Source organism: Salvelinus sp. IW2-2015, linkage group LG26 (assembly GCF_002910315.2).
Source record: "Salvelinus sp. IW2-2015 linkage group LG26, ASM291031v2, whole genome shotgun sequence".
Lineage (NCBI taxonomy): Eukaryota > Metazoa > Chordata > Actinopteri > Salmoniformes > Salmonidae > Salvelinus > Salvelinus sp. IW2-2015.
In genome coordinates this window covers 35,541,290-35,560,723 of record NC_036866.1, presented here as the reverse complement: position 1 = coordinate 35,560,723, position 19,434 = coordinate 35,541,290, and the positions used below count along the sequence as shown (strand labels likewise).

The 19,434-nt window shown below is 43.5% G+C and overlaps 2 protein-coding genes and 1 long non-coding RNA gene across 4 annotated transcripts in view; 1 reads left to right on the top strand and 2 right to left on the bottom strand.

Annotated features, from left to right (window-relative positions):
• The window catches only part of btbd11b (BTB (POZ) domain containing 11b), a 138,492-nt gene extending 134,429 nt beyond the window's left edge, over positions 1–4,063 (bottom strand). For both annotated transcript variants that reach the window (XM_023971390.1, XM_023971391.1), the window contains exon 1: positions 2,980–4,063. In XM_023971390.1, the coding sequence (XP_023827158.1) occupies positions 2,980–3,847 (868 nt within the window). In that variant the 5' untranslated portion in view covers positions 3,848–4,063. The remainder of the gene's footprint in view (positions 1–2,979) is intronic.
• The window catches only part of LOC139023065 (uncharacterized), a 234,347-nt gene that overhangs the window by 177,338 nt on the left and 37,575 nt on the right, over positions 1–19,434 (bottom strand). The gene's annotated exons all lie outside the window — the stretch shown is intronic.
• On the top strand, positions 7,727–17,852 carry cry1b (cryptochrome circadian regulator 1b). Its single transcript, XM_023971952.2, has 9 exons — positions 7,727–8,279; positions 11,290–11,398; positions 12,669–12,814; positions 13,271–13,544; positions 13,755–14,207; positions 14,318–14,469; positions 14,702–14,904; positions 15,207–15,326; positions 17,340–17,852. Exons 1-9 carry the CDS (start codon positions 8,122–8,124, stop codon positions 17,423–17,425), a joined length of 1,701 nt encoding a protein of 566 aa, XP_023827720.1. The 5' UTR covers positions 7,727–8,121; the 3' UTR covers positions 17,426–17,852.

The window sequence follows — 19,434 nt, the reverse complement described above, 5'->3', positions numbered from 1 at the left end:
ACTTTAGTATTTTTTTATGAAGTTACCTTTACTTAAGTATGACAATTGGGTACTTTTTCCACCACTGAGGAAATGTTATGCTAAAGTACTGAAATTCCCATTGAAGAACATTTCTTAATGTTCTCAGAACAATTTGACAGGATACCAAAGGCAGAGAGGGGAACCCAACACCTAAGCAGAATACAGAAGCAGTATCTGCTGAAATCAACCCTTGAGGTGTGTGGGAGCAACGTGGACTCAGGGGTAGACATATCATTGTCAATGTAAGTCAGGGACACTCCAATTAGTAGGATATGTTAGGCTTCGCCTGGTATGTATTAATTTGTGGATGTCCATCCATTTCGTATGATATGTTATGAACTGCAGTTTGTATGATATGTTACGAATTACAATTTGTTGTGGCTAACATTAGCTAGTTATCTAGACAGCTAACACTAACGTTAACTAAGTGGCTAACGCTAGCTAGGCTAGGGGTTAAGGTTAGGAGTTAAGTTAAAGGGGTAAGGTTAGGGGAAGGGTTAGCTAACATGCTAAGTAGTTGCAAAGTAGAAAAAAGTAGTAAGTAGTTACAAAGTTTATAATTAGCTCAAATGCAAAAGTTGTCCGTGATGAGATTCGAACACACAACCTTTGTGTTGCTAAACTACCCATCCACCCTGATCAACCACCCTATTCGTTTTTGCCTTAACTAACCTGTCTTATGTAACCATACCAAACGTAACATATCATACTAATTTGAGTGTCCCGGGTTTACATTTACTATGTTATGTTTAGTCTATGAGACCAGGCTGGTCGGAGGGGAGGGCCAGGGTTGCCATATGCCTGATGTGCCAATGGAGAACAGCTACCCACTGGGCAAAATCTATTGGATTTGCAGAAAGTCATCAACATGAGGGCATTTCGTCTTTTTTTCACGCAACCTAAATCCAATTACATGGTAACAATTTTTGTTGAAAACTAACTCTGAACTGTCGTCTGTGCCCAGTGGGTAGTAGCTCAGTAAACGTGAGAACAGGGGGATGGAATAGGATAGTTAGGATAGTAGTTGTGTAAGTAGAAGTAGTGTGTGGTAGGGGTAATGGTCCCTGTGGTGGTGGTGGTAGGGGTAATGGTCCCTGTGGTGGTGGTGGTAGGGGGAATGGTCCCTGTGGTGGTGGTGGTAGGGGGAATGGTCCCTGTGGTGTGGTGGTAGGGGGAATGGTCCTGTGGTGGTAGGGGTAAATGGTCCCTGTGGTGGTGGTGGTAGGGGTAATGGGTCCCGTGGTGGTGGTGGAGGGTAATGGTCTGTGGTGGTGGTGGCAGGGGTAATGGTCCCTGTGGTGGTGGTGGTAAGGGGGAATGGTCCCTGTGGTGGTGGTGGTGGTAGGGGGAATGGTCCCTGTGGTGGTGGTGGTAGGGGGAATGGTCCCTGTGGTGGTGGTGGTAGGGGTAATGGTCCCTGTGGTGTTCCAATGGCTCCCATGACATGAAATGCTTACCACTGGAAAGTGGGAAATGTAAAGGATTATAAAATAATAGCTCTTTATAATAGCTCTTTTCAATGAATGACAGCTGGTTTTCTTTTGCTATAACATGCTGCTATCTTGATCTTGGACATTTGAATAGTAAGATGTTAACTAAAACTAGGTTCTAGTAGTATTTACTGACCACATGACCTGACAAGGGCCTCTGAGACCTTAGCCTATAAGGCCAAGAGTTTTCCCTGATCAGATTGCACGGTCAGGAAGAACTCTGGTCCCTATAACAAATACACTCTAACTTGCAGGACAAATACCCTCTCTCTGACCAAGGAGCCCACTCTGCCAGCACAGGGGGCCACTCTATGGCTTTAGAGAGAAGGGGAGGAGGGGATGGATGAAGAGGGGAGTGGTGGGCGGGGACAGGGAGGGGGAGTCATACTAAATGCAAAAGAAACATGGAGATTTAATCACCACAATGGATTTGGAGTTCTGTTTATGAAAATCACCAGCGCAGGAAAATAGCTCTGGTTGAAGTAAAGATGCTATAAAGATATGCATACTGAGTCTAAGAGAGAGGCCAACATTACCATAATACTGCAATAATCACCTCAATTACTCCTACTAGGCAGAGAGAGAATGGCTGGAACAATATGATGGGTTCCGGTTAGCATTCGGTTAAAAGGTCAACCATCACTCAGATATGTGAAATATCGTTACACATTGGAAATGAGAATGCTGTGAAGTAGGCTACATAACCTTCTACAGTTAGGCACAGTGCATTTGAGGTCTTCGCTTGTCGCAATTGTAATGGGTGTGATGATGTGCTAAGGACCATTGGCAGTACATTGAGCCATTTGACCTGTGCTCTTTCTCCTACCCCTTAGCTCTCTTTAAAACAGCATCAGTAGGGTCCTCTCCTCTGTCTTCAACTCAGTCCCATTCACATCACTCAGAATAACCCATGATAACACTTGCCCTGGGGCTCTGTATTACATAACCTTGTTGAAGTATGGAGCCACAGACACATATATCACAGATGTAATAAAGCCTGTTATTACATTAGGTTATTATTACATTAGATTACAACTGATGAAATATATTGCAACATGGAAGACCAATGGAGAAGTCTGAAGGCAAGAGCTTACGTTGAAATGAGATTTGTTTGTTGTTGTTGAGAAACAGCCATTGCGAAAGCATGTAACGTCAGTGTCTGTTGGGGCCCCTCTATGCTTGTACGTCAGCATAGGACATTTGAATACAGTTACTCAACAATGAGGTTACCCAGGACCCAGGATGATCCTGACACATCAGACAGACACGGGAACAAATACATAATTCATGATTATCCCTCCATCCCTGTCCAACGCAAATGTTGTATGCGAGAGTGAACTTCTAACTTGATAATGACTATATTACAGTCGGTGATATCACTTCACTGTTTTTGGCACAATAACAAATAATACGTTACAATTACGCGCAAGGTTGATGCGTCACAGAACTTATCAGGTACACAACTTACCACTCGCATTCTTCCCACAAATGAGGTGTTGATATTGCTGCAGGAACCCCCATAACTCCGAGTCGTTGTTGATGGCCTGTTCGAGGGACTCGACTGTGAACTTAGGGATCCCATTATCTTTTTCCACGAGTGCGCTGCGCAGTGCCCGTGCGTACACCTCTCGGAAAAGACTCTCCATGCACCCTGTCAGGTAGATGGCCGCGTGCTCGTGGATCCTCACCGCAACCCGGCTGTCCACCATCCACCTGAAGAACTTCCCCACGTTGAAAATGAGTCCGCACCGGAGCGACTTTCCGCGGCTGAACTTGTCCTCGGTGCTCATGTTGTACATGGACAATGCACTGAGTGCCGCTGTGATGCAGTTCACAGAGACAGTCCAAGACATGACAACCTTAACGGCACTTTGAATCTCATATTTGGTGCATTTGGCATAGCGCAAACTCAGGCGCTGCGCTTCCTTCGCGACCCTCACGAGCGCACGGCTGATGAGGACCGAGAGCCTAGCCAGGATCTCCTGTGACACGACCCCCAGTCTCAACTCTTCGTCCTTGTTTAGTGCGCTCTCTACTTCCCCGAGGCTCCATGGCACGTCCTCTAGCTCGGGTAGTTTAGCGCACTGTCCGAAGCACTCCAGGTTCTCGGCGTCTTCGACCAGGACGGTGTTGACAGTGTCTAGGCTGTTGTGGCGACTGTGCATGGAGTCAGTTAAATGCCAGAAATTCGCCCCATGCGCATACGGTATATGTGCCTCGGAACAGCACAGTGAAGCACTGGAAGACCTGAAGGAGTCCGCTGCTCCACCATAACCCGAATCAAGCGTCAAATCCTCCAGGGTCCTCGTAACTGACTTATTACTACTCCTTGCCATAACTGCACCTCATACTGTAAAGAGGGCTTTGGAATTAATGGCACAAAACGTCGCCTAATAAAATTAAATGAATGCAATTAAAGCCCTAGTGCAATGTATTCTGAAGAGTAAACCTTTTATCCTGTTGCCTTCATTGAAAAACATCAACTTGCTATTCCCCAGTCCAAACTAAAACTTCAAAGTCGTTGCATCGTAGCACTTCGTGCAGCTAGTGGTCTGTATTTTACGCAGTAAGAGCCTGATAGATGGAGGCGGGGCTATGGAGAATGGAGCGCTTTAAACGGCCAATACACTCTCGGGAAAACTGAGTTTTTGAATTAGGACCGCCTCCATCTATTAATTTAGATTAGGCTACTCAGTTCAATGTACAGCCCATAGGAGAAGTGAATATTAAGTACATATAGAATTATTTTTAATGTAATATTCTTAATTTTTTGTTATCTTATATTGGAAAATATAACTTCATAAAATAAGCTATGGTCGAGTTCCCCTGCATCAACCAATGGTTGCGTGCTACTTCATCGGTTGTGTCATTGACTGACAGATTGATATAATATATGACGTGGGTAGCTTATACCTAAAATACCTATCCAAGTGTTGTAAGATCTGGCATGCATCAGCAATGCCTGGGCAGAGGAACACCACAGTCCTTTCATTTGCTGTAATTTGAACATGAGTTCAAACATCATTGCTAATGGTCTGATTCTAATGGACTGGATAAACTGGATAATGTGGTTATCCACATAGTGCAGCAAATGTGTCATTCTATGGATAGTTAAGTCCCTTATATATTTTCTTCTGGCAGTAATGATGGTAACATGACTCAAGACTATTAATAATGGATGACATGCATAATGTATCCCCTCTCTGTGGTCTGCGTCCCTTACATGGAGATAGCGAGAGCTCATTGATAGGAAGACATCTGCATTCTTTGTCAAGGTCGTACGTTATACTGCATCAAATGCTAAAGATGCATCATTTGATTGACTGTGTGTGTGCGTATGTGTATGTGCACGCGCATGTGTGTGGTTAGAGCCTTTGACAGGCTGAAAATTATAATTTTACAGGCACACACAAACTGCATGTATAGGAGAGAGGGAGAAAAAGAGAGAGAGAGCGAGAGAGGTTGGTTACCCTGTACATAACATATTGTGAATGTCAACATGTGTAACAACAGAAAATGTCCCTGAGCTGATTGATAGCCCTATGCCATAGATAGCTTTGGGTGCATCTTAATATCACCTTTCTCCTGAAGTGTACATTCCCACAAATGTAAAAGCATTGGATTGGTTGATGCATGGGCTAGTGGGATGTTCCACTTGTCCGATGACTCACCCTGAATTTAATTCAGCTGCTCTATCGATCGCTACATACATTCAGTCTGAAACTGCCATCCTAGAAGTCATTTGTGGGACTTCAAAATGAGGGGTGTTGTACAAAACAAATTAATCAGCGATTGGATCATCTCTAACAAATCTAACCAATCAGAGTGTCAAAGTTGATAACATCATCACAGAGTTTCTAAACCCAGAGGCCCAATATTGAGAGAATTCCAGAAACGCTTGAGAAGTTTGAGAAGTCAATGAGAGAAGTGAAAAATGTTTCCTTATTTGTAATTTTTTTCTAAATCTAAAGGCACAACCTAGACTCCAGCCAATGTCTTAAGTAGTTGAAGTTGTTATTACTCCAACCTCATGCGTGACAAACTGACACATTTTCATTTTTGTAAAAAATAACTTTATATCAAAGGAGTGCATTTGATTTGATGGCCTGCACATGCGCARTTCGATGCGAGGCGACCGTTAGACATGATGACGTGTTTCTACCCATGAGCTTAGCTAGCCAACGTCGCCATGACATCACCTACAAGTGTGATTGGGGATTTCTACTGGAGAAGCAGTTTTAGCCTATCTTCATACTGTACTGTCTTTGACGCTATCAGGTTTCTGGGACCAATAAGAACGGGCAGAATGTCTTTGCATTCTAAAAATCGTCGGGGAGGGAGGCAAATCCAGACTCATCGTGGAGAAGCGTCACTTGGCCGTAGCGATGTGAGCGTAGCCAGGCAAATGTTCCACCATATTTCTTATACCAGTCATGTCCTTTCAAATCAGTGAGGGGAAGTAAACCAGTGCACACTTTGGAAGGAAAGAGAGATAATTGGGACATAGACTATTTCTCAACTAACTTTAATTGGTCCTGATATGGGGCACTGTTGACATCTGTGGGATTGAACACACACACACACACACACACACACACACACACACNGCTGCTTTAATTAGTTGTATTTATTTGCACAAATTATAAGAGGTGAAATACAGACAGTGAAAAAGTAAAACATGGTTTATAAACAATTTGCAGGTGAGGTGAAAAAGTCTGTGAAAGTATCATTAAAGCACTTCTTCTGTGTGTGTGTGTGTGTGTTCTCTCTCTCTCTCACACACACACACACACACCACACACACACACACACACACACACACACACAACAGTCAACTCTGTTGTTCTATTATATACTATTTATTCAACTGCGCGACCAAGACACTACTACCCACTTTATATTTCTATACAGTCTATTATTACGATGCATACTACCGCGTCTATTACTTGTTCTTTTTTCCTTGACTCTTTTTATTGTTATTATTGACTGATGTACTGCATTGTTAAAGATCTAGCACATAAGCATTTCACTGCACCTTTCCCACCTGCTGTAAACTGTGTATGTGACAAATTACATTGATTTGATTTTAATTTGATTGAGGAGAGTATTGTTGGTACATTTTGTGCTGAAGTTGTGTGCTGCTTATCCCTGGAGCAACACTGAACCCTGGTGCTCAGTTTGCAAACCTCAATCATTATGTCAAAGATCTAGCCTCACCATACATTTCCAGACTAGGAAGACTTAGGCTACTATAAAGAAATTCCCTTATTATTTTACATATTCAAAGTTCACACAGTCATGTTGTCATTGAACTTTTCCTTCATAAAATGATTATCAACTATACTATACGCAGCCTAATGTATGTTACTAAAGATGGTGTGTTGTTATTGCATATTACAATCTAGTGTCTAGATATTCAAACTGCATGTTTCCTCACCCAACTACCCACCCATCCCTTGTCTCATGAATAAAAACTACTACAGTTTGTAATTGTTTCACACAATCATCATCCACATGATGTTTTCACACCTCATGCTTCAGGACAATGTAATTAAAGTGTAGGCCCTACTAATGCAATACTGTGTGACAATTGGTTGCTTCTTTTAAGGTGTTTAGGCTACCTTATGATCTTTGCTGATATGTTTTTGATTGAAATCTGATCACATCTGAAATTCTGCATCTGAAATTCTGCATGCATAATATCTAGGCAAGAATAGTTATTTGGTTTGAATCCATTTTGAAATGACGGCATTTTAACGTAAATACATAGTGGTACATAGTCTCATAACAGAGAGTATTTGACATTCATCACATGCATAGACGTGTGATGGTGATGGGTTGCCCACTAGGCCTACAGATACACTTGCATAATCATTTTTTTTAGTACATGTGTTCATCCGGGTCCTGCGTAACTAATCATGACGCGGGAAGGCGGCACACATTTTTATCAACAACATCCAAAATAAGATCGATATTCAGACTATGGTGTTTAAAGTAAGCTGTAAATAACTTGTTAAACATAAAATATTGTGTTGTGTCGATATTTACCGTGTATAAATGATGCCTGTGGAAAAACACAAGATAGGAATAAGCACACTACAGAAACGTGAGCGAGCAAACGTTACATAACTGGTGACATTGACCAATCAGATTCGTTCATTCTTATCCGCGTATCTCTTTGGGTGGAGTCGTTGTCAAAGAAAGTTAATTTCAACAGGGAACATTTTTTTTGAATATGGGAATACATTCAAGTGATAGTGGAAGACAGTTTCATTTCTCATTAAAACGCTCTACCTACTGTACTTTAGTTCACTCGCTCGCGCTTACTGAACCAGCGCTCTTCTTCCTTATCTGGAAAATAGCTAGATACGACAACGCAATTATAAATTTTTCGAGCTTCTAGGCTAGTCAGGTCGAACATCGTTTTTAACAGGTTAATAATTTTTTTTTTTTTATAACATTACATTATAAAACCATCTAGGCGACAGAACCGAAACGTAGTTTGGGCATGCAAGGGCTATTGTTTTAGCTCCTACGCGTTTTGTTTTGACATCAGCGCTATAACCAACGGTTCGAGTCGTGGACATAAGTAGAAGAGACAGCAGGTGAAATGGTCGGCAACACGATCCACTGGTTCAGGAAGGGACTGCGGCTCCACGACAACCCCTCTCTAAAGGAGTCTATCCGGGGAGCGGACACCCTTCGCTATGTTTACATCCTAGACCCCTGGTTTGCAGGGTCCTCCAACGTGGGAATCAGCAGGTGGAGGTAGGGGTCCTAATAGTAGAATGCACAAGGTGCAATTTCATAATTGGGTAGTGCATCATCAGTTCCTCTTGTCATACCTTAGAGAGACATTTATAACTTGTCAGAAAGGTCCAGAGCAACTAGCCCATGTCAGCTAATGTTTTTTTAATTTACTATTTTAGTTTAACTGCAACATTTTATTTGCACCCCATGACAACATTTATAGAATTGCAGGAAATACGCTTTAAGCTTGCAAAATTCTCTCCACCAATGAGGGGTGTGAACAGTTTCCCATAGAAAGCGTTTGGGAACCTCTGTATTAGAGGACGTGTTTTAATTGAGTGGCTCGTATTGCACTCACCCAACACAGATTTGTTTACCGCAGAGGTAGGTCACACAGGTCCCTGCTTTTTGCATTGCCACATTTGTGAATTTGCCTAGGGGCTCTGATGGATCCATCATGGTTTCCTTTTCGATAGATTATGACCTTGTGGGCATGCCAGACGCCACTTATGCACATTTGGTCAATAGGTTAAGGAAAACCAAATCTGGGTTATCATAACACCAGAAGGAGGAATCCTAATGCTGTAGGTGGTTATGAATGACAGTGTGTGTGTATGTGTGTGGTGTACCGCTTAGGCAGGAAAGTAGGGCTTTCCTAGCACCACACTTATGCACATATGCACACAGTTATAGTAAATATTGACTGTCAATTATTGCATTACAAGTACATCTGTGTGCCACACAGGAAACAAGGGCATTCCAGGGCACCAAGGACTGTTGATTACTGATTTACCTTGGATTCCCTCCCTTTCATTTAGCCCACATACTATGCTGCCTTAGTTTGGCCACTTATAAGAATGTTCATTTAAAGCATAACCTCCTGTTTAGAGCAAGAGAAGGGGAGAATGACCTGACTGCATTACCCATGTCGAAAACATCCCTGTACGCAGGGTATTCTCAGTAGTTTCTATTACCATCGAGCGAGTAGGCCTACATTTCAGCAGGGTTTAAGAACATGCATAGCAGTAAGGATTATGTAAGTCCCCCTCCCCATCCTGGCTGAGTGCGGGCAGGCATTGGAAATGGGGCACTGTGTCATTGGGGTGGTTATGACATTCTGCTCTCCAGTCCTCGCAGCTTTGACCTACATTCAACCCACTGCTCAACCCCACTTCCTCCTGAGAACTAGCCTCCTTTTATAGTAGCTGCCCTATTAGCCKGTGATTGAGCCAGGCAGCTCACATAGCTTTACCAGCCAGAACAGAATGGCATAGGCTGTCCTAGCTATAAGAAATAACACTTCTCCTCTGGGACCAGCACCAGCCTGCTGGAATATATATAGGCCTAGTCAATATAAAGTTCCCAGTGTGTGTAGTCTGCTCCAGGTGAGTGGCACAACTGAGTCTCAGATGGGATTTAGCCTACCCAGCAATGTTCACTTTGTGGTCACTGTGCATTACCCTGCTGTTCAAGCGTATGCATGATGATGACATTGCTTGCAGGGCCGCTAGTCATCATATGTTGCATAATAGGTTATATCACCTTTTCAGAGATCATATTGTAAACCCTGCTGCTTGTGATAAACGCTCTACCAAACCTGTTTCATTCAAGTTCCAAGTACAGCATTCACTGTGTGAATGGAGGAACGCAACACAAAACGAGGACACCATTCTCAGATAAGGGTTTGGATGAAGTGATGCCTCCTTAAAGGGACAGTCCAGTCACCCAACACAGAACACAATGTTCAGACAGTCACCCTCTCTTGACTTGGTTGATATCCAAGTTGTCATATGGTCCCGTGTGGCTCAGTTGGTAGAGCATGGCGCTTGCAACGCCAGGGTTGTGGGTTCATTCCCCACGGGGGGACCAGGATGAATATGTATGAACTTTCCAATTTGTAAGTCGCTCTGGATAAGAGCGTCAGCTAAATGACTTAAATGTAAATGTAAATGTCATAACAAATTACACCTAGTTAAAGGAGTAATTTATTGGCTACATGATACACTGATGACTCATGTCATGTTTGCTTCAGCAGGAGTCAATATTATTTTGTGGTCAACACTTCCCATGTAGTTTGAGGATCATATGACAGCAGAATGAGAAGGTCTAAGGTTGGTAGAGGATCAATCAAGCAGTCCTTCCCCATTGGCCCAGGCTTATCACTTATGCTAGTGTACCCACTACCTCGGCAGAGAATGACTGTTCACGTTAGCCAGAGATGTTCTATAATGTTGATACAGGCTTTGTGTTCGCTTACTCAGAAATGTGAGGCATTACAGTTTAAAATCTCCACATTCTAATGAGGGCTTGTAGTTCCACTAGCCATGCTTTGCCAGTTGATGGAGCCATCTATCGTTTTGTTCAACTGTGGACTTTGCTGTGAGCCGAGAGCGCCCTCCTGTTGTCATGTAAATACTACAAGGCTGGGATGGTACAGAGACCTTATTGTTCTACATGACTTACTCACAGCGTAGTATGTTCCATTCAGTCAGACAGATCTTCCACTCAATGTTTCCACTAGGTGTTTTAAATGATAGGCTACCAGCAGAGGAGTTGGCCTATGTAAAATTTAGAGTGCTTTAATAATCTGGTGGTGAAGAACATGTTTTCTCAATAGAATCTCCCTGAATAATGCTCTCTGCACTGAGAGAAGCAGCTGACATTCCCACGATTGCAATTCCTTTCCACTAGCCTTCTTTTTGATTCAATCTCCATTTTACATTCACTTCAAATGCTTTGTTGCAATGATGTAAAGCCCTTTGATATGGTGCAACTCTACTTACCACATGTATTTGAGCCACGGCTCACATGATGGATGTATGGATCATATGTTCACTTGTGCCTAATGAGAGCTGGAACATCCATCATGTGACCTTGGGATAATGACTAAACTAAATACCATAAAACATAATAAAAAATAGGCGACAGGTTTTTTGTGAATCCTGAGCAGGAGGCCTTGTTACACCTGTAGCCTATTTCCTCTCTGATTATATGATCAGATTATTGATCATCTTCTGTTTGATTCCAGGTTCTTACTCCAGTGTCTGGAGGACCTAGACGCCAGCCTCCGCAAGCTCCACTCCCGTCTGTTTGTCATCCGGGGCCAGCCTACTGATGTCTTCCCCAGGCTGTTCAAGGTACAATTAACACTGTCACACTTGTACTGTAGTTGTAAACCATCACACTACCGTATCATAGTTAACCCATCACACTTACAGTACTGCACAGCCACTGTGTACTGTACACGTATGCCTCATAAAAGTACAGTATGCCCCATAGAAATACGGTCTTGTGTGATTAAACAAGTCAGTTACTGTACTGTACTTCCACTGTCAAATCGTTTCAAATGTCTTGATATACAGTGCATTCGGAAAGTGTTCAGACCCTTTGACTTTTTCTGAATTTTGTTACGTTACAGCCTTATTTTAAAATTGATTAAATCGTTTTTTCTCCTCATCAATCTACACACAATACCCCATAATGACAAAGCAAAAACAGGTCTTTATACATTTGTGCAAAAAAAAAAAGAGAGAACTGAAATATCAAATTTACATAAGTATTCAGACCCTTTACTCAGTATTTTGTTGAAGCACCTTTGGCAGCGAGTACAGCCTCAAGTCTTTGGTATGATGCTATAAGCTTGGCACACCTGTATTTGGGGAGTTTTTCCCATTCTTCTCTGCAGATCCTCTCAAGTTCTGCAGGTTGGATGGGGAGCATCGCTGCACAGCTATTTTCAGGTCTCTCCAGAGATGTTCGATCGTGTTCAAGTCTGGGCTCTGGCTGGACCACTCAAGGACATTCCGAGACTAGTCCCGAAGCCAGTCCCGCGTTATCTTGGCTGTGTGCTTACGGTCGTTGTCCTGTTGGAAGTTGAACCTCCACCCCAGTCTGAGGTCCTGAGCGCTCTGGAGCAGGTTTTCATTAAGGATCTCTCTGTACTTTGCTCTGTTGATCTTCCCTCGATCCTGACTAGTCTCCCAGTCCCTGCCACTGAAAAACATCCACACAGCATGATGCTGCGACCACCATGCTTCACCGTAGGGATGGTATTGGCCAGGTGATGAGCGGTGCCTGGTTTCCTCCAGATGTGACGCTTGGCATTCAGGCCAAAGAGTTCAATTCTTGTTTATCAGACGAGATAATCTTGTTTTCATGGTCTGAGAGTCCTTGAGGTGCCTTTTGGCAAACTCCAAGCGAGCTGTCATGTGCCTTTTACTGAGGAGTGGCTTCCACTGTATTCAGTCTTCACTTGATCTGTATATGAACATTAGCATTATTTGAATTCCATGGTATTTTTCTATGAACTTCCTATGTGTTCTTTATCTTTACCAAAGTAAAGGTTCCCTATTTACCATGGCGTCTGACTGTGGCATGACTGACCTTGTCTTTCTCTTGACTTCCCAGGAATGGCAGATTAGCCGGCTGTCTTACGAGTACGACTCTGAGCCCTTCGGCAAGGAGCGTGATGCCGCCATCCAGAAGCTGGCCAGCGAGGCCGGGGTGGAAGTCACGGTCAAAGTCTCCCACACGCTCTACGCCTGGACAAGTGAGTGACTCGTACAGATACACGTACACACACACACACACACACACACACACACACACACACACACACACACACACACACACACACCACACACACACACACACACACACACACACACACACACACACACACACACACACACACACACACACACACACACACACACACAACACACAACACACACACACACACACACACACACACACACACACACACACACACACACACACAGAGTCAAGGAGATCTAGCTACTGTAGTTCCTGGCTGACATATATTAGATCTTGTGAGAGCACAACCCATGTCAAAGCAATGAGAATGTTATTACCTTGTTGTTATTAAGTCATCAAGATGTGCAAATATGCAAACATGATGTATTAGCAACATATTCATGAATAATACCATGATGCTAGTGTTACGTGATGCACTAAATACCTCCATGTCTGTCCATGTGTCTCTGTAGGATCATTGAGCTGAACGGAGGCCAGTCCCCTCTCACCTACAAGCGTTTCCAGGTGCTCATAAGTCACATGGATGCCGTGGAGATGCCCGCCGAGACCATCACCGCTGAGGTCATGCGGAAGTGTGCCACGCCCATCAGTGATGACCACGACGACAAGTTTGGCGTGCCCTCCCTGGAGGAGCTTGGCTTTGAGACAGAAGGCCTGGCTACAGCAGTATGGCCAGGGGGAGAGACGGAGGCCCTCACTCGCCTGGAGAGGCACTTGGAGAGAAAGGTGGGAAGGAGTCCCTTCTTTATATCCCACCACTACTGAACCAGTGTGGTGGACACATACAGTACCCGTATTGGAGTCAATTTTCTTCCTGAAAATGTGACTTTGTTATAGAAAAATTACTTTATTTCCTGAACTTAGTGTGTCATGTGCCTGTGAGATAGACGGGTTTCACTGGGGTCCTGACTCAAACCCTAACCCTCTATGTTCCAGGCGTGGGTGGCCAACTTTGAGCGTCCCCGGATGAACGCCAACTCCCTGCTGGCCAGCCCCACGGGCCTCAGCCCCTACCTCCGCTTCGGCTGCCTCTCCTGTCGCCTCTTCTACTTCAAACTCACTGACCTCTATAGGAAGGTTAAGAAAAACAGCTCTCCGCCCCTCTCACTTTATGGCCAGCTGTTGTGGCGTGAGTTCTTCTACACTACGGCCACCAACAATCCCTGCTTCGACAAGATGGAGGGCAACCCTGTGTGCGTGCAGATTCCCTGGGACCGCAACCCGGAGGCGCTGGCCAAGTGGGCCGAGGGGAGGACAGGGTTCCCCTGGATCGACGCCATCATGACCCAGTTGAGGCAGGAGGGCTGGATCCACCACCTGGCTAGACACGCTGTGGCCTGCTTCCTGACCCGGGGAGACCTGTGGATCAGCTGGGAGGAGGGCATGAAGGTAGATACTGGGGCATGGGGAGAGAGGAAATCTGATGTATGTATGTATGTATGACTGTTTATCGTTGTTCTGTTTGTATCTCAGCATGTGTGTGTTTATGTACCTGTCAGGTATTTGAGGAGCTGCTGCTGGATGCAGACTGGAGTGTGAATGCAGGCAGCTGGATGTGGCTCTCCTGCAGCTCCTTCTTCCAGCAGTTCTTCCACTGTTACTGCCCCGTGGGCTTTGGCAGGAGGACAGACCCCAACGGAGACTACATACGGTGAGAAGATCTTCCCTGCACCTAGTTGTCCACTGCTAATTTTAACCAGTGTGGTACACTGTAATATACCTTAGTGTTTTATTTCACCATGCCTGTGACAAGGCATGTAGAACATGCAGAAAACCATGACAAACAATTCTGTATATGACCTGCTGGACCACAATGTCTCATTATACACTCCATAGGGTTTTAATGAGATTTCCACGGTCTTTTCTCCATTTGTTTTTTCCAGGCGCTATCTTCCCATACTAAAGGGCTTCCCGGCCAAGTACATCTACGACCCCTGGAACGCACCCGAGAGCGTGCAGAAGGCGGCCAAGTGCGTGATCGGTGTGCACTACCCCAAACCCATGGTGCACCACGCTGAGGCCAGCCGCCTCAACGTGGAGAGGATGAAGCAGATCTACCAACAGCTCTCCTGCTACCGCGGCCTGGGTGAGCACAGAGCGCATGACCTGCTGAATGTACAGCTAATCGCTTTGAAGTCCGCTTCAAATCAGCTATTTTCAGACACTAACAATTTCCATGATAAGCTATTCACAAAGTGTCAGAGTAGAAGTTTTGCCTTTTTAAATATAATGAATAAAAGTGGGGGGGGATCAGCATTCCTACTTTGAAATTGATTGTGAATACAGTGACTTTGTTTTCTTTTATATTGTTATGTTACCATTATCAATGATTATTTATGGGGCTGAGGTGTGGTAGACTGACTGTCCAACTCTGTCTCCATCTCACAGGGCTGCTCGCGACAGTGCCTGCCAATCCTAATAACAGTGGACACGGTGCAGGGGTCATGACGGGTCCAATGCCAGGGCCCTCCACTGAAGAAATCCAGAATGAGGGAGCCGCTCAAGCAGGTAACAATCCTCCTTAGTTCCTTCCTTGACTGCCACAGAGAAACTGGGATTTTTCCAAAGATCAGTGTTAACCTTATCTACACTGAGATTGACTGCGACTTCATCAATCTCTGATATGGGCTGTGGCATGGGTGGGAAAGGTGTGTCATGTGATAGTACTTGTCAGGCATGATGTTACTAAGGATGATAATAAAAGGTTGCAGATTGGAATAGGCTTTTAATTGACCTCCCTGATGAAACAAAGGGTAGATCAGAATAGTAATACCGATCAGAAATTGAAAGGATTAGTCAAAGCAGATGCGTACCAGAAATGTTTGCATTTTTCCATAACCAATTTCATAGGGAAATAATCAGATTACAGTTGAAGTCAGAAGTTTACATACACCTTAGCCAAATACATTTAAACTTAGTTTTTCACAATTCCTGACATTAAATCATAGTAAAAAGTGTCTGTTTTAGGTCAGTTAGGATCACCACTTTATTTTAAGAATGAAATGTCAGAATAATAGTAGTGATTTATTTCAGCTTCTATTTCCTCATCACATTCCCAGTGGGTCAGAAGTTTACAACCTCAATTAGTATTTGGTTGCATTGCCTTTAAATTGTTTAACTTGGATCAAATGTTTCGGGTAGCCGTCCACAAGCTTCCCACAATAAGTTGGGTGAACTTTGGCACATTCCTTCTGACAAAGCTGGTGTAACTGAGTCAGGTTTGTAGGCCTCCTTGCTTGCACATGCTTTTTCAGTTCTGCCCACACATTTTCTATGGGATTGAGGTCAGGGCTTTGTGATGGCCACTCCAATACCTTGACTTTGTTGTCCTTCAGCCATTTTGCCACAACTTTGGAAGTATGCTTGGGGTCATTGTCCATTTGGAAGACCCATTTGCGACCAGCTTTAACTTCTGACTGATGTCTTGAGATGTTGCTTCAATATATCCACATAATTTTCCTTTTTCATGATGCCATCTATTTTGTGAAGCGCACCAGTCCCTCCTGCAGCAAAGCACCCCACAAACTGATGCTGCCACCCCTGTGCTTCATGGTTGGATGGTGTTCTTCAGCTTGCAAGCCTCCCCCTTTTTCCTCCAAACATAACGATGGCATTATGGCCAAACAGTTCTATTTTTGTTTCATCAGACCAGAGGACATTTCTCCAAAAAGTACGATCTTTGTCCCATGTGCAGTTGCAAACCGTACTCTGGCTTTTTTATGGCGGTTTTGGAGCAGTGGCTTCTTCCTTGCTGAGCTGCCTTTCAGGTTATGTCAAATAGGACTCGTTTTACTCGTCACATCCTTTTTGTGGATATAGATACTTTTGTACCTGTTTCCTCCAGCATCTTCACAAGGTCCTTTGCTGTTGTTCTGGGATTGATTTGCACTTTTCGCACCAAAGTACGTTCATCTCTAGGAGACGAACGCATCTCCTTCCTGAGCAGTATGACAGCTGCGTGGTCCCATGGTGTTAATACTTGCGTACTATTGTTTGTACAGATGACGTGGTACCTTCAGGCGTTTGGAAATTGCTCCCAAGGATGAACCAGACTTGTGGAGGTCTACAATTTAGTTTTCTGAGGTCTTGGATGATTCTTTTTGATTTTCCCATGATGTCAAGCAAAGAGGCACTGAGTTTGAAGGTAGGCCTTGAAATACATCCACAGGTACACCTCCAATTGACTCAAATTATGTCAATTAGCCTATCAGAAACTTCTAAAGACATGACATTTCCTGGAATTTTCCAAGCTGTTTAAAGCCACAGTGAATTAGTGTATGTAAACTTCTGACCCACTAGAATTGTGATACAGTGAAATAATCTGTCTGTAAACAATTGTTGGAAAAATTACTTGTCATGCACAAAGTAGATGTCCTAACCGACTTGCCAAACTATAGTTTAACAAGAAATTTGTGGAGTGGTTGAAAAATGAGTTTTAATGACTCCAACCTAAGTGTATGTAAACTTCTGACTTCAACTGTATATGATATAACATTTCTATTATCATTGATTTTGATTCAGGCAGAGGACAGGTCGTTGTGAAGCGTCGCAATGAGGACCTCACACCGGGCTGTAGCAACAAGGCCCGGAGGCAGACCAGCAACTAGTGCCTGAAGAGGAGAAGAAAGAGGGGATTCCAGCCACTCTGCTCTCCAGCAGAATTGACCAGCGCCTCAACGTTGCGTTCTCCTTCTCTGACTCGTCAACTCTACAGAAGCACATCTACCTCAGTTATGTGAGCAGCAGCAGGAATGGAGGAGGAGAGAAGGCTGTAAGCATTCCACAAACTTTGCCAGCTTTCTGTGAAGTCAGCCGGCTAAATGGAACATCCGACCACATGATGCCCAGAGAACTAATGGTTTGTGACCTTCTGTCTCTGTGGAGAATCTCAAACCCACAGCTCAAATCACAAGTCCACAGTGACACTGTCCCCAGTGTTACTAGAGGGAGGTAATGGTGTCTCACAAGATGACTCTCTTTAACATGCACACCACCAAACTGTCTTGATAAGAAGTGTTGGCATCACTATAATTAATACAAAGAACATGGATGCACAAGTTATATTTGCTGAAAGAACATTGGGTGGTGGCTGTGTTTGAGCCTGAGGTCATGCTATGTGCAGTATAATATACAGTCTTAGCCATTGGGAATGGCATCAGCCTCAAGCTGATAACACGATTACCCAACCTGGAATTGTCAGGTCAAATGACCCTAGTTATTCTATGGGGTATAATGCCGCCTTCAAGTGCTGTCGGATATTCAGAAATCAAAGGTTCTGAGGAGCATTTAAAGGCAGCAGAAGTGCATAATACATTTTGTAAACTAATTTCTTTATTACCCTTTTGTAAATGTTTTAAGGGAATTATATAACCCTTTCTGTATATAAGTGTGTGTGTGAATGATTCAACTCAGTTTGTACAGTAATAATTTGATATAGCATGTTTTTGTTTTCTTTTTCTTGTAACCCAATTGTTATTTGTGTGTGAAGACTGACAAATTGACTGTTCTTTATGTATCTGTAGTAAAAGGTTAAAAAATGAACACTGGCTCAAAGTAATATTTATTTTAGTGTAATGGTTTGCTTATGGCATGCACATGCAAATATTGGTTGTCTTAAGTTCAATGACCAACTCAGTGGCTGTGTCGTTAGTGTCAACCCAGACATTGGAAGGTTGTGAGTTCGATACATGGCCAAGGTCATACCAAAAATGTGACTGCTTGGCACTCAGCATTGAGATAAATTAGGGGTAAGGCCCTGCAATAGACTAGCGTCCTGTACATGTACATCATGCTGCCTCACGCTACAGAAATAGGAGCCCGGCTCCAGCTCGCACAAGGCTACTTACTTTACAACTTAAGTTCAATAATAAAAATAGTACAAAGTAAATGCAATGAATTTAAAGTAATAGTGGTGTACCACAGTTTTGCTGGGCCCCTGCAAGGTTTGAGCAAGGGATTTTTGGGGGGGTGACTTCCTATAATGATATACATTTTACCACAGGCTAAAGAAAATGTTATCTAATCATTCTATTTTACACATATTTCCATAGGGCAGAGAGAAAATGTTGCTGTTTCAAAGCTAATTTCATGCTATTTTGCAATGAGGCTGAGAGGATAGGTTTGCAAAATTCTGGGAAGTTTTACAGCTAATTTCCTGTAATTAAACATTTTTGCCATGTTTTGTGACCTATTCATATGCTACAATATAAACGCAGCAAAAAAAAGAAACGTCCCTTTTTCAGGACCCTGTCTTTCAAAGATAATGTGTAAAAATCCAAATAACTTCACAGATCTTCATTGTAAAGGCTTTAAACACTGTTTCCCATGCTTGTTCAATGAACCATAAAAGAATGAACATGCACCTGTGGAACGGTCGTTAAGACACTAACAGCTTACAGATGGTAGGCAATTAAGGTCACAGTTATGAAAACTTAGGACACTAAAGAGGCCTTTCTACTGACTCTGGCCTTTCTACTGTGCCCAGGGTCACTGCTCATCTGCGTGAACGTGCCTTAGGCATGCTGCAAGGAAGCATGAGGACTGCAGATGTGTCCAGGGCAATAAATTGCAATGTCCGTACTGTGAGACGCCGAACACAGAGCTACAGGGAGACAGG